Source organism: Fonsecaea multimorphosa, assembly GCF_000836435.1.
Source record: "Fonsecaea multimorphosa CBS 102226 unplaced genomic scaffold supercont1.10, whole genome shotgun sequence".
In the NCBI taxonomy this organism is placed as follows: domain Eukaryota; kingdom Fungi; phylum Ascomycota; class Eurotiomycetes; order Chaetothyriales; family Herpotrichiellaceae; genus Fonsecaea; species Fonsecaea multimorphosa.
The window spans coordinates 336,730-358,183 of NW_015971644.1; the positions used below are offsets into that span (position 1 = coordinate 336,730).

Genomic DNA, 21,454 nt, shown 5'->3' on the forward strand with positions numbered 1-21,454 from the left:
CCATTTCCGGCTAGATCTCAATTTGAAATGTCTCCACCACAAATATGCAGTATGTGATTGCTGTGCCTGAAGCACGGGATACCACTAGCACAAAAGTCGTAGCAATGAGGAGTTTTCATCTGGCCAATCGTGGGGTCATGATTCATCTTTCGAGGTTGAATCGAGTACTCGGACTCTCTTGCCTCCAGGTGTGGTTCCCTTCCCCCGTCCCTTATTTCCCCTCCTGCTCCTCCGCCTCCGTGAACGGCCCCGGTCCGGAGCCTTAAGGTATAAGTCCATGCGGAGTTCAGTTCGCCGACCGGAAAGGGGCCTCCTAATGGCCAGACAGCAAAGTCTCACAATTTGTGGGGTCGGGATTCTGTACACCGAAGGTCCCGACTCTCCCTACGGTTGCACGATAGGAAGAAGCAAGGTAAGGGAAGCCTTGCATCGGAAGGTGTCATAGCGGAGTTAGGAAGAGGAGGCATGTTTACAGCCGTGTGGCTTGACCTAGCAAAGTAACGTACTCTGGCGAGTTTGGGTATTAACGGTGCAACAACAGCAGCAGCAGCCGCCTATATTGGGCCTCCTTTTCGCCGGTTCGCAGACCCACGACTACAAACATGGGGGCTAAAGTTGAAGGTCTCCTCTCGCTGTTCGATTCATTTCTCACGTGGCTCGTCCGCTAACGCCGTTAGGATCCTGGCCCGTCATCCACGCACAGTACAGGTCAATCTTCCAGATAGCCCACCTGCCGTCCGGTTCGCGGCGAATTGTCCAGCGGTAGACAGCGCCAGCGTCGAAGTGCCTGTCCAGCTCGTCGCGCTTGTACAGCCAGTGGGTGATGCCGTTGGACCGCACATAAGCGATTTGTCGGTCCTTGCTGAAGCTGATGTCAAAGTTGCTGCTCTGCAGGTGGCACTGGTCGTACTGGGCCACCTCGGGGCCCCAGGCCCATGCCCCCAGCCCCTTGCGGCCAAAGTGCTCGCCAAACGCGTATTTCACGTGTGCGTCTTCCGTGAACAGGTCCTCCCACTGTTGCAGCGCCTTGGGGTCCTGAAAGGCCAGGTCGTGCAGTGCCGTGTAGTGGTCGATCAGGCGCCGGACGGCTTCGACGTCCTCCTGTTCTTGCAACCGGCGCTCCAGTTGTGCCACTTTTTCGGTCAGAGAGGCAATCTGGGAGGCGTAGCTTGTTTCAATAGCCATTCTGGTGGTCTGATATTTTCTTTTCTTTTCTTCTCGAACAAGGTAGTGGTTTTCCGGTCGGTAAGTGCTTACAGGCGTATATACTTTGTTTCCTTGCTGAGGAGTCGTGGGTTTACAGGGGGGTCTTTAAGGCGCGAATCCTCTACGCTCAGCACGGTCTTTATGGATCCCGCCTCCAATGCCCATAGAAGCCAAGTCTGAGGCGCTGCCTTTATTTGTCGCTCTTGCAAATCATTTCAAGTCCCCTTCCAATGCATTGAGCTTCTGCACCACGTACTACATAACATTTGGTGGTATTATTAATGACGGCATTTCCCAGTCCCTCCGCTTTGAACTGTGCCGATGCTTGCCGCAAATCAGAAGATGGCGTATGAGCATGGTGCTTCCTTTTCCTTGACTGTGCACTCTACTGGGGGAGGCTTGCTCAAAAGGGTATTCAATGCTGATTCGACGTTAATTTGACAGGCATACGGTTACAAGTCGATTGCGAAGTGCGACTGCCATGCAGAGACGGAGCGGATTTCAGCTATCTGAGATGAATTGAGAAGACAATTGATTCCAAAATAAGGCTCTGAGAGGCAGATCTGGAGAGAAAAATGAGTCCAGAGGGTCCTTGTGACTATTTTTACGGACGACAGCTATAAACACCATAGCACGGACAAATTCTGCGTCATCGATTCTCTTCCCACCTCTCTAAACCATACACCTTCCACCCCTTACTCAAATCTTCGACCCCAGCTGCGGAGCTCCATTCTCCGTGGCTAAGAAAGGATAGTCGGTATATCCCCTAGCTTGGTCTCCGGGGGGATACTGCGCAAAGTACTGGCCCTCTTTGTCAGCACCATCTCAGTCGTTGCCATTGGGAGGGAGGGGACTCACGTCAAAGTTATAGTCGAAGGTGAGTTCTTTCTCTTTACCAGCCATGGCTGCGTTGGCAAAGTCTGGATTGACAAGCCACGGGCGACCAAAGATAATCACGTCCCCGGTATAGTCTTTGAGAAGCTCTTCGGCTTCGACCAAAGAGATGGCGCCGTTCAAGAACACCTTTGCGTTTTTGATCAAATAGCGATAAGTCGCCCACACCGGATGTACGGGGCCACGCATCTTTCCGTCGACTTCCATGTCCATCCATTCTTTTGGCTAGTTAGTTACGTTCAAGCCAATATCGGGGTGCTTTTGCACGTACCAAGGTATCTGACCAGGTTGATATAAGCCAAAGGACGTTTGTCGAGCTCCTTGATAAGGTAGGTGAATTGTTCAATCTGTCTCTCCACCGGAAACATGCCCAGGTCACCTCGACCGACAGCTGGAGACAGCTTGATGCCTACGCGGTGGGGTCCCCACACCTCAACCAGAGCATCAATGCACTCCAGAGCGAATCTTGCTCGCTAGAGACATAAGTTCGAGTTCATATTACACTAGCAGGAGGTTTCTCAGGACTCACATTTTCGACCGAACCACCATATTGGTCTGTCCGGATATTGGCACTGTCGTCAAGGAACTAGACGAAGGCGTGAGCAGAGAAGTCTTGGGCACCGTGGAGCTTGGTGGGAGCATACCTGTGACACAAGGTAGCCGTTTGCGCCGTGCAGCTCAACCCCATCGAATCCAGCTTCTTTGGCAAAGATGGCGGATTGACGGAATTGCTCTACCACCGTTTTTGGGTCCTCGATGGCTGTCGGCACCGAGTAGCCGTGTTCCATTCCTGGCTCTATGTCGTACACTCCGTCATTGTCGGGTGCGATGCCCATGCGAGCCTGAACTGCGCTGGGCGCAATTGTTGGCTTGCCATATGCCTTTTGGATTGTGGAGTCTGCATAAGTCATTCGCCCACCTTGTCAGAAAGTCAGCATTGATGTAGAGATCCGTCAGTGCATCTTCCAGCACTTACAATGCCAGAGTTGACAGAAAAAAACCGACCCAGGCACGGTATGCACTTTATCGACGACCTTCTTCCACGCAAGCATGTGCTCACGCGTGTTGATCTGAGGGGTTTCTCGCATCGGAGTTCCCTGGGGCTCAATAAGGGCACCTCCTGCACAGATGAAGCCGGCGCCTCCCAGCGCTCGCTGGTAGAAGTATTCCCCATTGAGCTCGTTGGGATATGTGTTGTCGGACCTGGTGAATATGAGAAATCAGATTTTGATTCTAGAACGGAAATTGAACTGGCAATAGCGTGGCACACCTATTCCGAGAGATCGAGGACATTCCAAACCGGTTACGAAGCTTCAGGGGCCCTATCTGCAGGGGTTCCTTCAGCTTATTGATTGGCGTAAGTAGTTGCTCCATTTTGGCAATGCTGCTTTCACAAGTGAAGATGTCTTTTTTGTTTCCAGCCACGAATACTTGTTGAGCCTTAACTGACGGCAAATAAATCTAACTTCAGGTTTATATTCTCTCCTTGATATCGTCGACACTGACTTTGGGTCTTCCTGGAGCTCGGGGAATCGCGTGACTTTCGCAATACTTGTAAAGCTAAAGTTATCGAACGGCATTTTCAACACCGTCTGGGTCAGTGCACCGACAATACCGTTCTGGAATGATTATGTCGGATTACTCATTGTATCTGGGCGAATCTGCTTTTCAATATGCATGCCTCTTGCAGCAGAGCTCTTTGCACACCACCTTCTACAGGTTGATCGGGATTGCCACTTGTCGCGACACGTTTGCGGTTATCTAAGCAGAAGCTCTGGACTTGGGCCCGGCCCTTGGGGCTCGGCTGTACATTTGCTCTACTTCTGCTTGGCGACCGGACTCATTGAAGTGCGCTCCTGGCTTTTGTGGAAAGCAACTTGCAAAGATATTCAAATTACTTTGGCCTTATCTATCCAGGATTTCAGCAAGGTAATTTCGCGAAGTCTCCAACAAAATAGGTGCAATAATATCCCGGAAAATCGCAGTGTCCAACATCAAGCATGGGTTCGACAATCAAACCGCTACTTCTTCACGCCCACCACAACGGACCCAACCCCCTCAAGATTGCCATTGCCCTGGAATTCCTTCAGGTGCCGTACACAATCCGCCTGTGGGAAGGCGGCGACGATCCGGAGAAGGGCGTCAAGGGTACCGCGTTCCTCAAGATCAACGAAAATGGTCGCGTGCCAGCCCTGGAGGACCCAAATACAGGGGTAACCTCGTGGGAGTCTGGAGCGGTCATGAACTACCTCCGTCGCGTCTATGACAGGGACAACAAGATCGGCCCGAGGGGCGACACGGAGCAAGACCTGGTGGACTTGGAGAAGTGGGAGTACCTGCTATTGACGACCTTGGGTCCCATGAGTGGGCAATGCAATTGGTTCAGGTGAGGCTGCTGTCCAGGTATCCCATCCCTGAGATGTGCCATTCTAACTAGAGTCACCCTCGACAGGTTTCACAACAAGACGAAAAATGAAGATGCACTGGAACGATACCAAGGGCAGACACTGCGTTGTTATGATATCCTTGAAGGACAGCTGAAGAAGACTAACGGCGCGACCATCATCCCCGGCGGTTACACCTCTGCCGACTGCCATTATGAGCCATGGATTCGTCTGCACGGCTTTGCTGGGTTGACGCTGGACAACCATCCGCTGATTGCGAAGTGGTTCCAAGCGTTCGGGGAGACTAAGGAGGTCAAGGCGGCATATGGTAGGATCAAGGAGGCTGCAGAACAGCAGGCATAGTGGATAGTCGAGGTAGGCTCAATCAACAGCAGTTCTCATGGTAAGATGCTTCGTGAAGGTTGCAAGGCAGGTTTTGCAGTGTGTGAATTTCTCCAATCTGTTGTCTTCGGCCGTCGACATCCATCGTTCCAGTGCGTCGATCTAGTGGGCATTCCCCGCAAAGCCCCCGGCGCGGGTCTTACAGCTGGGGAAGCAACGGCATTCACCAACACCGTCTGGGGGTCTCGCTTACATATCAAGTCGCCTTTAGACTTTTGCACGCCGCTCCACGGACAGAGGAACGGACGTTCGTCGCATAGGTGAGGGGTGTCTGTGGACGCAGCCTCGTCGCGATTCGGTCGATGCATACTAACACAATGGTCCATACAAAAGAACCCCGGCTGGTATCTGCGTCGCATTGTGTGATTGTGTTGTGCCTATTTCACTTTGCTACTTAGGACAGAAAACCAAAATAAATCTTTTGACCCAACATCTCTAACTCGAGTCTCATGGCTACCAAGCAAAAGGTCATGCGAGTGTGCATGTACCTCAAACGAAAACCGGGCCTGACTGAAGAGGAATTCAATCACTACTGGTCGCACGTCCACGGACCTTTGGTCAGGCCGCTAGTGGAGAAATATGGCATTTTGAAATATACCCAAGTCGGTAACATATCCTTTCCTCTCCCTTGGCCTGACTGTTGCGCTCGAGCGTTGAGTTTTGGACGAGACCCCTTCTTTTAGGCAGAGAGCTCTCGATAGCTAACCATCGCTTCTGTAGTATCACACCTCATCGAACGTCCAGCAATCGACGATGGAGGCATGGCCAGAACTCAAGGCTCTGGATGTGACGCCGTATGACGGCGTGGCGGAATTCCTTGTTAAGGACATTGAAGGGATCAAAAAGTCGCGGGACGATCCGCTTTTCCATGAGAAAATCAGGCCCGACGAGGAGAATTTCTTCGACGTGAAGGGCATGGCTTGGACGATTGGCTGGGAGGAAGTTTATGTTCTTGATGGCAAGATTGTGCCGGACAGTGAGGCATGGAAAAATACTCCATAAAAGGGCCAGGAATCGAACGTAGCCTTGGCTGAGCCCAAATAATATGAATTCATGCATGCATCCAAACGTGTTTTGCGCTCAAAATTTTGTTTTCCCTGTGGCTATATAAATTCACCTTCTAGCTCTATACATTCATCTCTGGGGCTCTATACATCCACCCTCTTTGGCTCGTACTCAAGCCTCGAGAAATGGCTAGAAAAGGCCTGTGCCTAGGATCCCGTGAACCTCCCCAGTGTTCCATGGTTGCTTCGCACTCGAAAGCGGGTGAAATACCGTTTGTCAGCAAATGCGATCAAGCCAAAAGCCAAGCCCGCCCACGGCCTTGGACTCCTGGAGACAACTTGACGGGATAGCAGAAAGGTTGGAGATTGGGAGCCGCTGTTGGTAAAGGCCGGTTTTCTCCGCGCAAAGTCAAGCACTCCAGAAATTCTGGTGCGGGAGAGGTATGGTCTGTGTGTCCCGTCAAAGGAGTGAGTCGTGATTAATTATAATGATGCTGGCTGCTCAGGTCAATCAATGGCTGCTGAGTTTGAAGTGGTCTCATGAGATTTGTTTGCCTTCATAGTGGGCTAAATTGTTGTAACCCATCGAAAATATGGCAGCGACAGAACAGCCTCTCCTGCCACAATTCACCGCTCAACATCACCATGAACCTTACGCGGCCATCTCGCCGTCGCGACCAGAGCTTTCGACAGCTGGAAAGGTCGTAGTCATCACCGGCGCCGCTGGAGGGATCGGATCAGCCATGAGTCGGGCGTTCGTCGAGGCGGGGGCGAAAGACGTGGTGCTGCTCGATCTCAACCAGACAGGACTCCTCAAGCTCAAGGCCGAGCTGGAGGATCTGGGTAGCAAGTCCAAGATCCACCCGATGGTGTTGGACATCACCAATCCACTGGCAGTCCGAGATGCCTTCAACACGATCGAAGCCGTGGTCGGCCGCAAGATCGACGTCCTGGTCAACAACGCTGGCTACCAGAACATCAACAAGCCCGTGCTGGACTTCGACATTGACGAGTGGTGGAAGTGCTTCGAAATCAACGTCAAGGGCAGTTTCCTAGTGGCGGTCGAGTTCCTACGGCACTGCAGCCCCGACAACAACTCCGTCTTGATCAACGTTTCGAGCATCCTGGCGCATTACGGCGTGCGGCAGGGCTACTGCACGGGCCATAGCGCCTACTGCGCTTCCAAGCTGGCAATTACAAAGGCCATGGACGTTCTACAGGAAGAGCTGCCCATGGTACGAATCGTCAATCTACACCCAGGCCTGGTCCCGACGGCCATGTCGGCGAAGATAGGAAATACAGCTTATTCTTTGGATTCTGGTAAGACCCTCCTCTTCAAACTCAGGCATCACTACATGTTTGAGAGGTAGAAGCTAACCGTCAGTGTGGATGAAAAGTCAATCTGCCCGCTCATTTCTCGGTTTGGCTTGCGAGTCCCGAGGCTGATTTTCTGAAGGGTCGCTTGGTGTGGTCGAACTGGGACGTGGAGGAGATGAAGTCGAGGAAAGACGAGATCTTGGAGAAGGATCTTTTGCGCATCGAGCTGACAGGTATATGAGAGCATGCAGTAGATAAGTTGAAGGTAACCCTCTGTGTTGAGTATGGGAACCCGGTCAGGGGGCAGCTTCCTTCAGTCCGTTGCCAGCTATAGTCAGCCCATGCCAGGCCTTACTCTCACCAAACATCCTGCTTCTTCTTCTCTCCGCCTAGACATAGCAAGCCCATGAAAAAAGAGCTCCGGATCTCACGCATAGCTCTAATAATACAAGTTCTCAAGAACTATGATGCAGTTTCCAGCTGAGATCCACTGATTGGTGATTCCGAGTATACCTTCCATGCCTATTTTCAAACCCCGGAAAAAACAAAGACGGGCTTCCAAATGCCGCCAGCGGATCACCTACTAACCTGAGTGAGTACCATAGCCGTAGCAGTACAGGAACGGACGATGAACGGACGACAGCTCATAAGCCAGTGGTGAATGGATAAGCAACAAATTCGAAAGTCGTATGCTGGATGCGAAAACGTATATCAGCTGCATCTCTTTAAAGGCTTCCTGGAAAGCTACTGTTTTCGCACGACCCAGGAACCTTTCAACGAGGGGCCGACAGAGTAACCTTCGCAGCGTATTTCTTATAGAGGGTGTTTGCCAAACGGATCCTCCAGCTCGAGAAAGAAAGAAAAAAGATGTCTGCTGCAACTCCAGCGCCGGATCCGAACAAGCGGCTCATGTTCCATGTGACCTTTTACATTGCCGACTCCGACGCCGAAGAGTTTCTCAAGCACCTACGCACGACCTTTGAGGCAGTCACCGCGGAGCCAGAGTGTCTGTTCGTGGACACCTACTGGGATCCGAATCACCACGGAACAATCAGAATCGTCGAGGAGTGGGCATGCGACAGAGATTGGTTCGTGAATGTACGTTTGGCCCCTCCCGTCCGCTCAAACCCCTCAAATTCCGTGAGCCGGAAATTCTGCTTTCAAGGAGAAGCTGAGAGAAAGCTATGTGGCCCCGCGGCTGTATACCTTGGGGAGCAGCGAAAGTGTTGAGTTGACAATGCTTCTAGGTGCAAATGCCAAAGAAATACTATGATCCGTACCGTGCAGCCACGGAGAAGATGTACATCAAGGAACGTGAGTCGAAGCTGCTTTGTCTCCCAATAATGTACCTATCCCTCTGACAATGTCGTTTGACTCATAGGCACGGTCGAGGATTGGGAACGTATACCAGGCTGGTGGAGACAGAAGCCGGATTATAAGCCCGAGTAGGGAAACGGAGGAGCGAAGGAGGGGTGTGTGGCTGCTATACGATCACTGGAAGTACGTAGCAGTGGCGGGTCCAGCTGTGGAAACCAGGTGTAGTACGAGGGACAAAAGATTGCATGCTTCATCGCAGACGACGACGAGGCACAAAATCTCGGTCTACTGGTCATAGCCTGATTTTCCTGGCACCACCCCGTAAGTCGCACTAGACCTGCCAAACATGGTCCGCAAGTCCTGAACCAAAACCTCTGGCAGCTCCCAAGCAGCAAAGTGGCCACCCTTTTCATGTTCCTTGAGGAACACTATCGGCCCCATAGCCTTCGTCCATATATTAGGCAACAGAACAATCTCCTTGGGAAACCGCGAGTAACCAAGAGGTACATCGACATAACGCTGGACTTCGAGATAGGCCTCTTTCAGAGGGAACCCTTTCCTCGGCGTACGGTGAGTTTTTTCGTAATAGATGCGTTGCGACGCCGCAGGCCCCGCCGTGGAGAAGTAGTAGATGCTGATCCACGTGAGGGCTTCGTCGTCGGTCCAAGGGTAGCCATCGGTCCAGTCGTGGAGTTTTTCGTAGATCCAGGCTAGAAGAGACACGGGGTTCGCGGTGATGGCGTACCCAGCGGTCTGGGGCCGGGTGCTGTGGAGAAGATTGTAGCCAAACCCTTCCTCGCGAAACCAGCGCGACCGAGCGATCCCAGCCTTCTCGTACTCGGTCAAGGGAGTCGCCTGGAATTGAGCCCAGAGAGCAGGATGCGAAGTCGCGCTGATCTCGGGCGGATGACACATGTTGATGTGCTGGGCCTTGCATGACCCTGGGTACATCATGGCCAGAAAGCGGACCACAAAGTAGCCCAAATCCCCTCCTTGAGCAACTATGGCCGTGTTAACGCGTGGGCAGTTTTCTACTTCACGAGCTTACCATATTCCGAGTAGCCCAACTTTGTCATCAGTTTATGCGCCACCTCGGCATGCTGCTCGAATTGAAAATTCGCCTAGTCGCAAGTATCAGTGTATGACTCGTTCATGTACATATGACATATCTATCACACAGGCTATATTGGTGACCAACCTTCTTCGCCCCCGAGGAGAAGCCGTAGTCGACCATACTGGGAGCCACAACGTGAAAGGAAGGCGCTTCACTCCCTCCGTTGAGCAGCATGGGGAGGATCTTAGTGACCTCCGCAAAACTTCCAGGCCATCCATGACAGAACAACAGTGGGATGGCATTCTTGACTGGACTTTGCTGGTGCACAAAGTGGATGTCGTAGGTGCCAAAGCCGTCCACATCGATCTGAGTCATGAACTGAGGAAGTTGGTTCAATTTTGCTTCCTGCTTGCGCCAGTCAAAGCCATCTTGCCAATACGCAGCAAGCCGCTTGAGATCAGCCAGTGGTGTACCCCTGCTCCAAGGTTCGACGTCGGGGAGTTCATCTGGGAAGTCGGCAAGGGCGATCTGTTGTTTCAGGCGCTGAATCTTTTCCTCGGGTACATTGATCTTGTATGGCGTGATTGACGACATTGTGTCTTTGTTGTCCGAGCATCCTGTTCAATGACACTCCCTCTTTTAAAGGGGAATCATGAAACTCGTCAGTCTGCAGGCAATATCCAAATTGTGATCGTTGGATTGACTTTCAGCAGAGTGCCAACCTATACGCTGCGTCCAATAGGTCGTCGGTGAGTTTAGAACATCCTTGGCCTCGCGCATCGTGTTGGCTTACTGGTGCGTAGCCATAGCCGCGGGCTTCGGCATTCGCAAGACCGTGTCTTGTCAGGGACACAACGTAGAGATACGGGCTTGTTCTGTCACGATATGGGGTATGGAGCAGTCCATCAACCTAGAAGGATTTGTTTTGATTTCAAATGCGAAGATGGGGTCCATCACGCGAATGATCAGCCCCGAGGCACTGCATCCAAAATTGTTTATTGCAAAGTGGGATGGATGGGCCAGCGGTTACCCCCTCCCCCAAGAGGCGACACTACAAGCCCAGGGGCCAAATCTTGCGAGAAATATTTCGCTACAGCTTGCTTTAAGCTGTATACCAACAGTGAAGGACGCAGCAAAAAATGGCTTCGACGTGCCCCCAGATCATCTTTGGGGCGGGCTTCATAGGGAATGCAGAGCCTTTCATCAGCGAAAAAGATATCGAGGCCACCTATGAGCTGATCTCGAAATATGGTGTCAAGCGTCTCGATTCGGCGCAGCTGTATGGCGAAAGCGAGAAGCGGCTGGGAGAGACCAAGGCGGGGGACAGGTTCTCAATCGACACGAAATGGTTGATGGGATGGAGTCCAGGATTGGCGACCAAGGACGGCATCATCGCGAGTGCGAAGGAGAGTGTGAAGAAGATCGGCTGTGCGGTAGGCGACGTCTTAGACACTCCCTTATCTCTGTCTCTCTTCACAAACAGGAGGAGATCCTACCGCTTGAAGCCTGAGAAACTGACATCGCATCGCATGTGTCCTCCCCAGGCGGACGTGTTCTACCTGCATTGCCCGGACGTGAGCGTCCCCGTGGAAGAGACGCTCGCCGGCGTGAACGAAGCCCACCGGCTCGGTCTATTCCAGCACTTCGGACTATCCAACTACCCGACCGAGGACGTGCTCAAGATTTACGACTATTGCAAAGCCCACGACTACATCCTGCCCTCCGTCTTCCAGGGCAATTACGCCCCCGTGGCCCGCAAACTCGAGACCCTCTTGTTCCCCACGCTCCGTAAGCTGGGCATCGCCTTCTACGGCTACTCGCCGCTCGCGGGCGGGTTTCTGACCAAGACGAAGCAACAGATCGTTGAAGGCGCGGGGCGCTTCAATACCGATTTCATGAACGGTATGTATGACCAGATGTACCTGAAGGAGTCGTACTTGCAGGCGCTGGCCCTCTGGGAGGACATTGCCACGGAGCAAGGCTGTTCGCGCGCCGAGCTGGCCTACCGCTGGGTCGCGTACCACAGTGCACTGCGGAGCGAGTACGGCGATGGCATCATCATTGGGGCCAGCAAGTTCGAGCAGATTGAGCCGACGCTGCAGGGTTTGCAGAAGGGGAGACTAAATGACAGCGTTGTAAAGCGGATCGATGAGGTCTGGGAGACGGTGAAACACGATGCTCCCATGGATGCGTTTGCCAAGTAGGAAAATGACAAGTCAAATGCAAACCACCATACGATATCAGGACTGTAGGATATCGATTTCATAGTGCAAACAAGAGTTTGAGCCAACTTCATCTATCTGATTGTACCATTGGCCTTCGCCACGTTCTCCTTGCGCGATAGGATTGTCCGTAGTACCTGCAAAATGGCCTCTTCCGGGTGATCAACGGGTCCCATACTCCTCCACGCAATGAATCTGTCGGGCCGGACAAGAATGCAGCCGTCTTCCTCGATCTCCCTGACCCTCTCCCACTCAAGGTACATGTCTTCATAGTCCTGCCTGAATCCGATGGAATACGCAGCAATTGTGATTCCAAGTGCATCGCTCGCTTTAGCTGCGGCCTCCTTCCACGGCTCTCCTCCAATGCCAGTCAGGACAGTAAATCGCCCTTTGCCAGCCAAGTCAAGCACCGGGATGGGCTGTTCGGGAATTGCCTTGTTTAGCCAGACGTGAGGCAGACGCGAGCCGGGGTACGTCGACTTTGTGTGATCAAGAACGGGATCTCCCGGGAACGACGGCATCGGTCCTTGGTCTGCTTGGTAGACCGCCGATGATTGATAGCGTTGGTTCATCTCGATGCCCAGCCCCTGGAATTCGAAGCGCGTTCCCTGAACTGCCTTGAAAAATGCTTTTCGACGCTCTCTACCAGTTGGTGTGGCGGCAGTAAGCTGTCCGAATTCTGCTACCCGTGTAGCGGCGTCGGGAGCCAGAATGCCAGCGGCTTGCCATAGAGGGAGATGATCAAGGTATCCTTGAAATGCCCTTTATCTCGTCAGAAAGATATATTTAGGAGTTGGAATCGATATATACCGTTCAACAATAGCTTCGCCAACAGGTTGTCGTTCCTGTTCATACGACTCCAGCAACTCCGGCCCGGCAAGACCTGGAGGGAGGTTAGTCCTGGAAAAGAGTGGGGAAACGCAAGAACGCACCTTTCAGAACGTAGGCGATCTTCCAAGCAAGGTTATATGCATCTTGGATGCAGGTGTTAGAACCAAGACCATTGGAAGGCGGATGCCGATGAACAGCATCGCCGAGGCAGAAGACATTCCCCTTCGAGTACTTCTCGGCGACAATGTCATTGATCATCCACTTGCTGATGTTGAGGATTTGGACGTCGACGGAATCGTCGCCGATAATTTGTTTGATTCGTTTCATCCACTGCTCTTCGGTTGGCGGGGGATTGGGCTGATAACCTTGGACAGGAAACATAATGAAGACCCATTCATTCCACGGTTTCACCATACGAGGAAATCCAATCCATGCAAAGTCAGGATGCTCAATATCGTGCTGGTAGCACCAGTGCAAGTTCCCCTTCTTGTATTGGATGTGCTTGGTCAAGTCTGCCTTCACGAGGACGTTCCACGCGAGCCCTCCACCAGGCTTTTGCTTGAGAGGCAGCCCGAGCTGCGTGAGGATCTTACTCCGCGCACCATCTGCACCAAACAGGTATTTGCATCGTATCGTAAAGAAGGTGTTAAAGATGAGATCCTTTACCACGACGTCGACGAAGCCGTCTTGCGCGTGGTCCTCGAAACTGACAAATTCTGTGTTGAAGCGACACATGAATCCGCTGGTCGTTGCCTTGCGGATGAGGATAGGTTCGAGTACGGTTTGGGGGAGATCTACGGGGTCGCAAGGGCTGGCTTCCTTGTATTTGCCTTCAATGATGGGACCATTCCCCCAAGAGTAGAGCCGTGCGTACTCCTCGCCCGCCATGCTGTATCCCCATCTCGTGTGCATCAGGGAGTCTTTTGGGCTGGCCACTTTGCGACATTCGGCTTCCAGATCAATGTCGCGCAGGCACTCTAGATCGACACTGTTAGGTTCAATGGATGATTTTGCCTTGGAGATGGGGTGCCTCTACCAGACGCTGCCATATTCGTGATATGCGCTCGCGGGGTCTCCGCTGTCGTGGATGTCGCGCCGATAATGATTCCCTTGACTCCTGGTTGGCGTCAGCTTGGAATTATTCAAGACTTCTTCCGGAGTTTACTATGTGATCCGAGAAAGGAGGCGATGGAGCCTCCAGAAGGCCCAGTGCCTACGACGACGACATCGGTCTCAAAGTCGGGGGAAGACGCGCCCCTTTCGACGGCTACTGGGTTTGCCATGGCTGTAGCGAAAACGCGAATCTCAAAGCAGCTGGGACTTGTGAGGCCGGTAGAAAGAGTGCCTGGGACATAGTTGATTTATTCGTCTCAAATATGCGACGATATCTTCTTTCCCAGATGCCGTGTCTTCAGTACAATGAGTATGTTCCTAAAAGACTGACAGGTGACATCGTGACGCGCTTTCGGCCACGGCGTTGGCGATTGCCGTAGATGATTTCGTTGGGTAAGCATGAAAGTCAAAGTGAGGATCTTTTTCCGTCATCTTGGCTGGTGGGTATTGTGACTTGTCCCGCGAAGACGGTCAAGAAGACGGGGAAAAGGGAGAACCTTTATGGCTGCTGCCAGTACACAAGTTCCCCGGGGCCGTGTCCTCGGTCAAGGCAGTTCCTGAGCACTAGCCTCGTAAATGCGAGGAAATGAAAAAGAATAGTCTCCATGATTGATCTAGAACAGTGTCAAGCGGCTTTACTTCGGGTCCCAGGACAAGAGACGAACATCGTCGCTGCTGGGTTCCATTTTTGTATTCTATATGGTTTTGACTGTTGACCAGTGCTATCGAAGTCCCTGCCTTTCAGCAACAGGTCTTCGCAACAGGTCTTCAGGACTGCTAAAGCCATCTCTTAGTGCCTAGGTGGGAGATAAATGCCCCTGCGTCCCCGTTCTCGATGCTCTTCTCGCTCAACACCTTCAGGAGATACTCGACAGATTCTTGAGTATTTAACGGCGTTGTATAAGTCGGTTCGTATTGTTGAAACTTCATACCCTGTTCTTTGCGCTTCTGGAGCTCTGGAGCACTTGCTGTAACAATGGGAAAATCTCATGTCAGCTTCTGGTGTCCGGCTGGAGATATGGCAGGGACTTCCTGCTCCATCAGAATACATACCTTCCTTATGCCATGGCCGCACAGGATAGAGTTTCTGCGATAGATCTCCCTCAACGTCCTGGACTGGAGCATAGGATCCGCGGCCGTCATCTTCCGAGTCCACGGCCCCTGGGCTGACGGCCATGAACAAGATGCCTTCTTTCTTGTACGAGGCGCTGAACTTGGCCATCACCATATTCATGGCAGCCTTGCTTATTGAGTAAGGCACCGCCATATCCATATCCAACTCGTTAGTGAATTCAAGCTCGCCCATGCCACTGCTCAATGCAACAACTTTTTTGACAGTTCCTTTTCGTATTAGAGGAATAAAAGCTGCAGTTGCGTTCATAGTCCCAATGGCATTGATACTGAAGCATTCATGCATGTCCTTGTCAAATACCTCCGGCATATCGAGGCTGTTGTCGACGAGTGTAATGTCAACACTTCTCCCTGTAACAAATGCGGCTTGCTTCTTCGGGAGGATCAAACATACTAGTCTTCTAAGGTTCGAAAGGCTGTGGGCTTTGCGATCAAGCCAGCATTGTTTATGAAATAATCCACGCCTTTCCCGCCAGTGATCTTCTCGGTGTCCTCAGCCGCTTTCTGGTACACTTCGTTAGCCCTGTGATACCCATGTTCGTGTATAGTAGCGGAACTATAAACAGCGCATAAGTAGGATCACACACCAGTAAAGCGCTCCGATCAGTGACATCGGCTTCTAGCACATGAACGTTCTTAATGCCATGTTTCGCAATTTTCTCATCTGTGGCTTTCTTCGATAGCACCAAAGCAACGACGATGTTATCCGGGTCTGGTGAAAGCTTGCGGACAAACTCATACTGGCGCGGATGTCGGTGGTCAGTTCATCGGGTTGAGCCGAATATTTTGACAGCAACTCGTACCCCTATACCCCGATCTGCGCCCGTGATCACCCAACAAGGCATCGTGTTCTTGTGATGCTGTTGCACCAATGCTGTAGGATGTGGTGAGCAACTTCGTGGACTGAGCAGAAGATCCGAAGACGGTGAACGTGGCTACTTAGGCCTGTATGTAGCTGCGCTCTAGAGAGATGGTATCACGTAATCCAGTTCTCACTCAAACAACCGGCATATAACACTGACTAGTGATCGTCGAGAGGTGAAGTGGCCGGGACGAAGGAACGAGTGCTTCAGCTGTGCCGGTACAGAGAGAAACCGTTAACGGCATTTGGAGGCCGAAGTATAATTATATCGCCACGACTCGGGGTTGCTCGAGACACGTTCTAGATTCCTCTGGGAATTATCCTAAGCCCGTCCCCGCTGGTAGATTATTTGACACAGCTGTCTATCACTTCGTGCTCCTTGTGATCCTCTCATAGCTGACCAAGTATGAATGACTGAATACGACCAAAGATCTCGATAGGCATGCAGAGAGCCCGCAGAGGTTGATGCACCGCTGACAAATTCGTCGCGAAGCTGTCACTCTACACGCAGGAAGAAAATGTACATATGCCACCAGCAACAGTTCGTATTCTCGAAGCCATCCATACCTCCAGGCACAAGCAGATCCACAATCCAGCAAAATGCCGTCGTATGTTGTGACTGGAGCTAGTCGGGGAATTGGAGTAAGGAAGTCGATCCAGTTACAATTCAAAGTTCATGTGCTGACCACAGAATCAGTATGGCTTCATTCAGTTTCTGTCCAAGGATCCAGACAATGTTGTAGTTGGGCTAGTCCGAGACAAGGTCGCGACAGACCGAAAGATCCAACAAGAGGGCATCAAAAATGTCACAATCCTTCAAGCCGATATTACCGACCGTCAAGCTCTCCTCGCTGCTCGGGATGTTGTCAAAACCCTGACGGGTGGCTCACTCGACTACCTGATCAACAATGCAGCATATGTTTCCCACCTTACAACGGGGAGATTTCTCGACGAGTTCGAGAGTGAACCGACGCTGCTGGACGATGATATAAACACGGCCTTCAACACCAATGTCGTTGGGGTCATCAACACCATTAATGTTTTCCTGCCCCTGATCAAAAAGGGTCGTGTGAAGAAGGTAGCGACTTTAACTTCTGGCATGGGCGATCTGGATTTCATCAATGAGCTTGGGATCTGGGAATCAGCCCCATATAGTATAAGCAAAGCGGCAGTCAACGTTGTCGTGGCCAAGTACAGTGCCCGATACAAGGACGAGGGGATCTTGTTCCTCTCCATTTCCCCCGGGGTGGTGGACACGGCAGCAGCTGCAGGTAAGCCCATCTCCCAACTTCAGTGATGACTTCTGCTTATTCGTGCCAGCGCCTGGAATAGAAGGACTCGTTCAAAAGTTTCTGAAAGCTGCGCCAAACTTTCCCGGTCCAATGACACCACTTGAGTCAGTCGAACAAGTGCTAAGCGTCGTGAACTCGAAAAGCGTTGAGAACGGTGACGGAGGCCTTCTTATGTCCCACCACGGAGATAAGAACTGGTTTTGAAGCACATCGGCATTTGTGTACGAACGAAGGCAAATCAACCAGAACGCCGGCCAGATCTTGATAGCGCCTTCTGCATAACCACTTCAAATCCTTCATTACGAATCTGGTAGTGAACTCTACCTTGTCGTAGTCGTGGAGCGTAGCAGTTCATTGCTCCTTTTGCACTGAATCAACAGACGTCGTGTGCTTCATCTTGGCTAGTATCCGACATTCAGGTGTTGCAATCGTATCGTAAAGGAATTCGAAAAGGGCAGATACTCGCAGACGCCAGACGAGCATGACTGCTCAGTCTTCATCGTCAGTCCTCATCGTCAGTCTCTGAACATCATTTCCAAGCCAAAATGCGACACCCAATGAAGTTCCTGAGACCTGCAAGATTTTTGAGATCTCCCTCATCGAATGCTGACTCGACCTTGGAGTGTGCCAGCTGATCATATGGAGTCTGGACTGGGTGTGGGTGGAGCATGGCTTTGAAGGGTGATGGCCGAGTAAAATCGGGGCTCCGCAACACCGCATACGGTGTTTTTCGCAACTCCGGATTTCAAGACGGCTGCCGCGAACACCGCCCTATAACCCCAAAAACAAATGCATTGTATATGTAGCGACAGTTTATCGTTGACCTTTCCAAACGGACTAGCTGCGATATTTCAACATCTTTTGAACCTAGTTGCGTCAGTCTCGGCGACATAGATCTTTCGAAGCGCAGGCAACCATGGCGAAAGGACTCGGGCACCCTGAGTTTCAAGCGTTCAGACCGTATGATTTCAAAGCCGCAAATGAGGACTATATGGAAAATGTCTTCTCGAAGCCAAATATGATAGTGGGAGCGAAATCTCGTGTTGGTATCATCACATGTTGCGATGCCCGATGCAGTCCAGATCAGTTTTTCAAGATGGGCGAGAATGAGGCCTTTGTCATTCGGAATGGAGGTGGCAGAACTGCGACCATGGACGTTCTTCGGACAATTGCCAGTATTGAAGTCTTGAGTGACATCAAAGAGTTGAAGGTTATTCATCACACGGGTATGCGTCCCTCTGAATGCACTTGAGAGAGACATGTCACTGACGTCGACACAGATTGCGGTGCTTTAGCATGCTCCGACGACTTTATCCGATCCATGATAACGAACAACGACCCAACCATGAAAGATGGACCATTCCTGCAGGGATCCAAACAATGGGCCGAGGCTTTGACCTACTATGCATTTTCGTGGAAAGAGGGTGAGACAGAAAGAGAAGTGTTGGAGAGAAGTGTCGTCGAGGATGTCCAGTTTTTGAGAAGCCACCCCTTGATCAAGCCGTCAATTCCGATCACCGGTTGGATCTTCAACCAAGACAACGGGGCTGTGGAAGAGGTGGACTGCGGGCTGCAAGGTGGGCGAGATCCTCGCCAGATTGAATTGCTCAAGGAGCAGCTTTCCAAGACTTTGAACGGAGAGATGAAGGGGATCATTGAGAAGATCGGCAAGACTGCCCACTGATAGATGGTGTAAGATGCAGGAGTCTCTGGTGAAGACCTGGTTGTCTGCCGCTTAGCCCAGTGGGCACTCATGAAATCCGGGAGCTGCTCTGGCTCGCAACGAGGAACAACGCCGTCATGGTCCGTACTTCCTAAAACAGAACATGTTCACGGCACCTGCAGACCTTTTCTTTCACCTCGCTTCCCCTCTCGCACACAATCCTGCTTGTCTTTGGATAGTTGTCGGAAGTCCACACGTGATGCTGGAACATTCAGTTGAATGAATCCCGTACGGCCCTATCGTCGTCATCGGCAATGGCAACGGGAAGGAATATTTAGGGGATTGAGGCATAGGGCAGATCCATAACCGACAGCATGGATGCGAACCTGGAATCAATGGACACGGTGCCTCAAAACATGAGCTCGGTCCATCATACCTGTTCAGACGAATTTTGGCCTAGATTCTGCTTCTGAACTCGGAAACGGAGTCGACAACATATTGTAAAGCCACGCCTTTCCTGCATCAATCAGAGACACCATTCGGGAGGAAGGAGATTCAGTTTTGCAGAGCCGTTCTTCTGGATGGCTGGATGTTCGCACCCTCTGATCTCGGGCCTCAACTCTTTGCAGCCTTCGAAGGGGCGTACTTTTGCACAAGAAAAGGCACAACGACATATTTCCCAATGGTCCTTCTCTTACCATCAACGACGCGTCTCGAGTGGTCACGCTTCCTAGCGCGAAGTGAGTGCAGGAGAATGGGTTGAGGGGCAGAGGGATGAGACTGTTGAAGGTTGTTCTTGGGGAAGGAAGGGCTGTTGATGAACGTCCTGGACTATGCAAAAGCAAGGAGGATCTTGCGGCGTTGAGCGTTCAAGCTCGGCCTGAGCGCGATCAACGACAGGATCCATGGTGTTGATACCGCAGTTACTGCTACTAGTTAGTAGCAAAATGGAATCCGGTCAGACAACAGGAAACTCAACGGCCGCCAAGATTGAATTTAAAAGCAGCAACGGATCTTCTTCCCAAAAGGATCCAACGCGTTCTCTATTAATAATTACCTACCTACCTGGTAGGTAGGTATGTCCTTTGACTTCCATCGCACTTTAGGTTGAGGAAGGACTTCTGTGGTGCCTGCTGTTCCATTATTAGAACCTTATCCTGCTTGGAGAGGAATGCTACTCCCCCCGAATATCCTTTCATATATATAAAGCACGCTGCAGATGCTCGATGTTGTTCGGCGACGGGCTCAGGCACGAGATTGATCACTCTCAAAAGACTCAGACTTCGGAACGGCGAGCTCCATTATGGAATTATGCCTTCATCATCACGAACTCAAAGAGGATGTCTCGAAGCCAGGATGGATGCTCCGAGTTTCCAAGTAGACGTGACCCAGGTTCAACGGTAAAAGATACAGTACTGGTGGAGGTGCAGCTCGCGTTGTCCACACCGAAGGTGACAACCCAAGTGATAAACAGAATATTCCAGCTTCGTCCTTTGATTTGGCCATACAGCGACCTTGGATTCTGCCCTTCTTTTGAGAGCGGTGAGTTTGAACATCTTTGGTGACATCTCAGACAGTCAACACTTTCTTTAGAGATTCTGTTCAGGCTGCACACTCCTTTATGGAACAAACATCTTGTCTTTCTTTCACCAGTCCAGGTCGACAGAGACCTCCTTGTCCTGTGTGTGTTGACCGTCCGGCACCAAGGATAAACACCTGCTTGCTCTCAGCTGTCCAGAAACCCCTGATAGCCAGCCGATCTTCATTCAGATCCAGCTCATTTTAGCTTTCCCAAAAAAGAAGGTCATGGATCATCGCAACGAACAAGAAGCTGGTCGGCAGCGGATGAGAGATCTGTTTCAGCAGAGGGAGATGGAGCGCGGAAGCCTCCGCCACAAACGGATCTTCAAGACTCCCGAAGAAGAAGCCAAGCAGGCTGTGAGAATCACGCCCAACTGGCAGGCGAGAAACATGCGACAGCTGACTGCAACTCGGGGACCACCCCCAGTGTTTGATGAGAACATCTGGGACGCCGAGAGACAGAGATCAGCCTTGGGCGAAATACGTTCAGTCAGTCCCCGGACTCGTATCGGCAAGGATGATGACGGACGTGCTACGGGCGGGGCGAATGGTGACGGGAAGAAGAGCTCTGTCGGCGACGATACAAAGTCGAAGGCTTCTCACAACGACAACAAGAAATCTCACAGCTCCGCCTCAGCCGACAAAAAGAAGTCTTCTTGAACCCCTTTATCTGCTAGTACAGTAAGTTGACCCATTTATTCGTGATCTTGTGGGCGACCCAGCTCTAACTTTAGCCCTCAGCACCTTGAGTTTTCCTGCGTTATTGGCCTTCTTTGGTCATATCTGAACTTTGAAGCCAATAGCAAGCGGTTCTTGGAGAGAAACGAAAAGATCAAAGATCTGAGTCCTTCGGCCATTAGATTTCCTTCTCGAGCTTCCATCGACGCCCTTTTGGTTTTCTTAAGGGGCATTCAGCCTTGCCCACCAGCGACTTGTGCACAGATCGACTGAGACTCCTCGAGGATTTCAAGCTGGTCGCAAAAAAGCCGGACTTTCGCATGGCTACCGCCTGCAAGCATACATTTGACCTTGGGGAATAGTTATGAACAGATCCGATAGAGGAAGAAAAGAGGTGCCTCATCGTTCCAGAAAAAGAGTTGGCAGTTTCGGGGGCATTTTTGAAATAGAAAAGTGGACAATGCAAATTCTTGATTCTTGATTCTTGCACAATCAGCTATCCT

At 51.4% G+C, this 21,454-nt stretch overlaps 13 protein-coding genes across 13 annotated transcripts; 8 read left to right on the forward strand and 5 right to left on the reverse strand.

The window, feature by feature from the left end:
* Window positions 1-648: 648 nt before the first annotated feature.
* Z520_05697 (uncharacterized protein) lies at window positions 649-1,185 on the reverse strand (the record flags this gene model as incomplete). The annotated part of the gene is made up of 1 exon (XM_016776200.1): window positions 649-1,185. One exon carries the CDS (start codon window positions 1,183-1,185, stop codon window positions 649-651), a length of 537 nt encoding a protein of 178 aa, XP_016632519.1.
* A 720-nt stretch (window positions 1,186-1,905) lies between these two features.
* Z520_05698 (uncharacterized protein) lies at window positions 1,906-3,474 on the reverse strand (the record flags this gene model as incomplete). Its single annotated transcript, XM_016776201.1, has 7 exons — window positions 1,906-2,007; window positions 2,065-2,318; window positions 2,372-2,573; window positions 2,630-2,686; window positions 2,745-3,019; window positions 3,077-3,303; window positions 3,371-3,474. 7 exons carry the CDS (start codon window positions 3,472-3,474, stop codon window positions 1,906-1,908), a joined length of 1,221 nt encoding a protein of 406 aa, XP_016632520.1.
* A 626-nt stretch (window positions 3,475-4,100) lies between these two features.
* Window positions 4,101-4,847, forward strand: Z520_05699 (uncharacterized protein; the record flags this gene model as incomplete). The annotated part of the gene is made up of 2 exons (XM_016776202.1): window positions 4,101-4,486; window positions 4,553-4,847. 2 exons carry the CDS (start codon window positions 4,101-4,103, stop codon window positions 4,845-4,847), a joined length of 681 nt encoding a protein of 226 aa, XP_016632521.1.
* Window positions 4,848-5,335: 488 nt separating this feature from the next.
* Window positions 5,336-5,888, forward strand: Z520_05700 (uncharacterized protein; the record flags this gene model as incomplete). Its single annotated transcript, XM_016776203.1, has 2 exons — window positions 5,336-5,488; window positions 5,607-5,888. The coding sequence occupies 2 exons, from the start codon at window positions 5,336-5,338 to the stop codon at window positions 5,886-5,888; spliced, it is 435 nt and encodes a 144-aa protein (XP_016632522.1).
* A 595-nt stretch (window positions 5,889-6,483) lies between these two features.
* Z520_05701 (uncharacterized protein) lies at window positions 6,484-7,448 on the forward strand (the record flags this gene model as incomplete). The annotated part of the gene is made up of 2 exons (XM_016776204.1): window positions 6,484-7,210; window positions 7,288-7,448. 2 exons carry the CDS (start codon window positions 6,484-6,486, stop codon window positions 7,446-7,448), a joined length of 888 nt encoding a protein of 295 aa, XP_016632523.1.
* Window positions 7,449-8,074: 626 nt separating this feature from the next.
* On the forward strand, window positions 8,075-8,656 carry Z520_05702 (uncharacterized protein; the record flags this gene model as incomplete). Its single annotated transcript, XM_016776205.1, has 3 exons — window positions 8,075-8,305; window positions 8,455-8,521; window positions 8,589-8,656. 3 exons carry the CDS (start codon window positions 8,075-8,077, stop codon window positions 8,654-8,656), a joined length of 366 nt encoding a protein of 121 aa, XP_016632524.1.
* A 153-nt stretch (window positions 8,657-8,809) lies between these two features.
* Z520_05703 (uncharacterized protein) lies at window positions 8,810-10,172 on the reverse strand (the record flags this gene model as incomplete). The annotated part of the gene is made up of 3 exons (XM_016776206.1): window positions 8,810-9,525; window positions 9,573-9,645; window positions 9,723-10,172. The coding sequence occupies 3 exons, from the start codon at window positions 10,170-10,172 to the stop codon at window positions 8,810-8,812; spliced, it is 1,239 nt and encodes a 412-aa protein (XP_016632525.1).
* Window positions 10,173-10,717: 545 nt separating this feature from the next.
* On the forward strand, window positions 10,718-11,782 carry Z520_05704 (uncharacterized protein; the record flags this gene model as incomplete). The annotated part of the gene is made up of 2 exons (XM_016776207.1): window positions 10,718-11,011; window positions 11,123-11,782. The coding sequence occupies 2 exons, from the start codon at window positions 10,718-10,720 to the stop codon at window positions 11,780-11,782; spliced, it is 954 nt and encodes a 317-aa protein (XP_016632526.1).
* Window positions 11,783-11,874: 92 nt separating this feature from the next.
* Window positions 11,875-13,914, reverse strand: Z520_05705 (uncharacterized protein; the record flags this gene model as incomplete). Its single annotated transcript, XM_016776208.1, has 5 exons — window positions 11,875-12,562; window positions 12,611-12,683; window positions 12,733-13,608; window positions 13,668-13,748; window positions 13,797-13,914. The coding sequence occupies 5 exons, from the start codon at window positions 13,912-13,914 to the stop codon at window positions 11,875-11,877; spliced, it is 1,836 nt and encodes a 611-aa protein (XP_016632527.1).
* Window positions 13,915-14,521: 607 nt separating this feature from the next.
* Z520_05706 (uncharacterized protein) lies at window positions 14,522-15,720 on the reverse strand (the record flags this gene model as incomplete). Its single annotated transcript, XM_016776209.1, has 5 exons — window positions 14,522-14,712; window positions 14,798-15,192; window positions 15,270-15,379; window positions 15,463-15,615; window positions 15,679-15,720. The coding sequence occupies 5 exons, from the start codon at window positions 15,718-15,720 to the stop codon at window positions 14,522-14,524; spliced, it is 891 nt and encodes a 296-aa protein (XP_016632528.1).
* Window positions 15,721-16,337: 617 nt separating this feature from the next.
* Window positions 16,338-17,233, forward strand: Z520_05707 (uncharacterized protein; the record flags this gene model as incomplete). The annotated part of the gene is made up of 3 exons (XM_016776210.1): window positions 16,338-16,379; window positions 16,435-17,008; window positions 17,058-17,233. The coding sequence occupies 3 exons, from the start codon at window positions 16,338-16,340 to the stop codon at window positions 17,231-17,233; spliced, it is 792 nt and encodes a 263-aa protein (XP_016632529.1).
* A 712-nt stretch (window positions 17,234-17,945) lies between these two features.
* Z520_05708 (uncharacterized protein) lies at window positions 17,946-18,713 on the forward strand (the record flags this gene model as incomplete). The annotated part of the gene is made up of 2 exons (XM_016776211.1): window positions 17,946-18,255; window positions 18,310-18,713. 2 exons carry the CDS (start codon window positions 17,946-17,948, stop codon window positions 18,711-18,713), a joined length of 714 nt encoding a protein of 237 aa, XP_016632530.1.
* A 1,785-nt stretch (window positions 18,714-20,498) lies between these two features.
* Z520_05709 (uncharacterized protein) lies at window positions 20,499-20,933 on the forward strand (the record flags this gene model as incomplete). The annotated part of the gene is made up of 1 exon (XM_016776212.1): window positions 20,499-20,933. The coding sequence occupies one exon, from the start codon at window positions 20,499-20,501 to the stop codon at window positions 20,931-20,933; it is 435 nt and encodes a 144-aa protein (XP_016632531.1).
* Window positions 20,934-21,454: the final 521 nt, after the last annotated feature.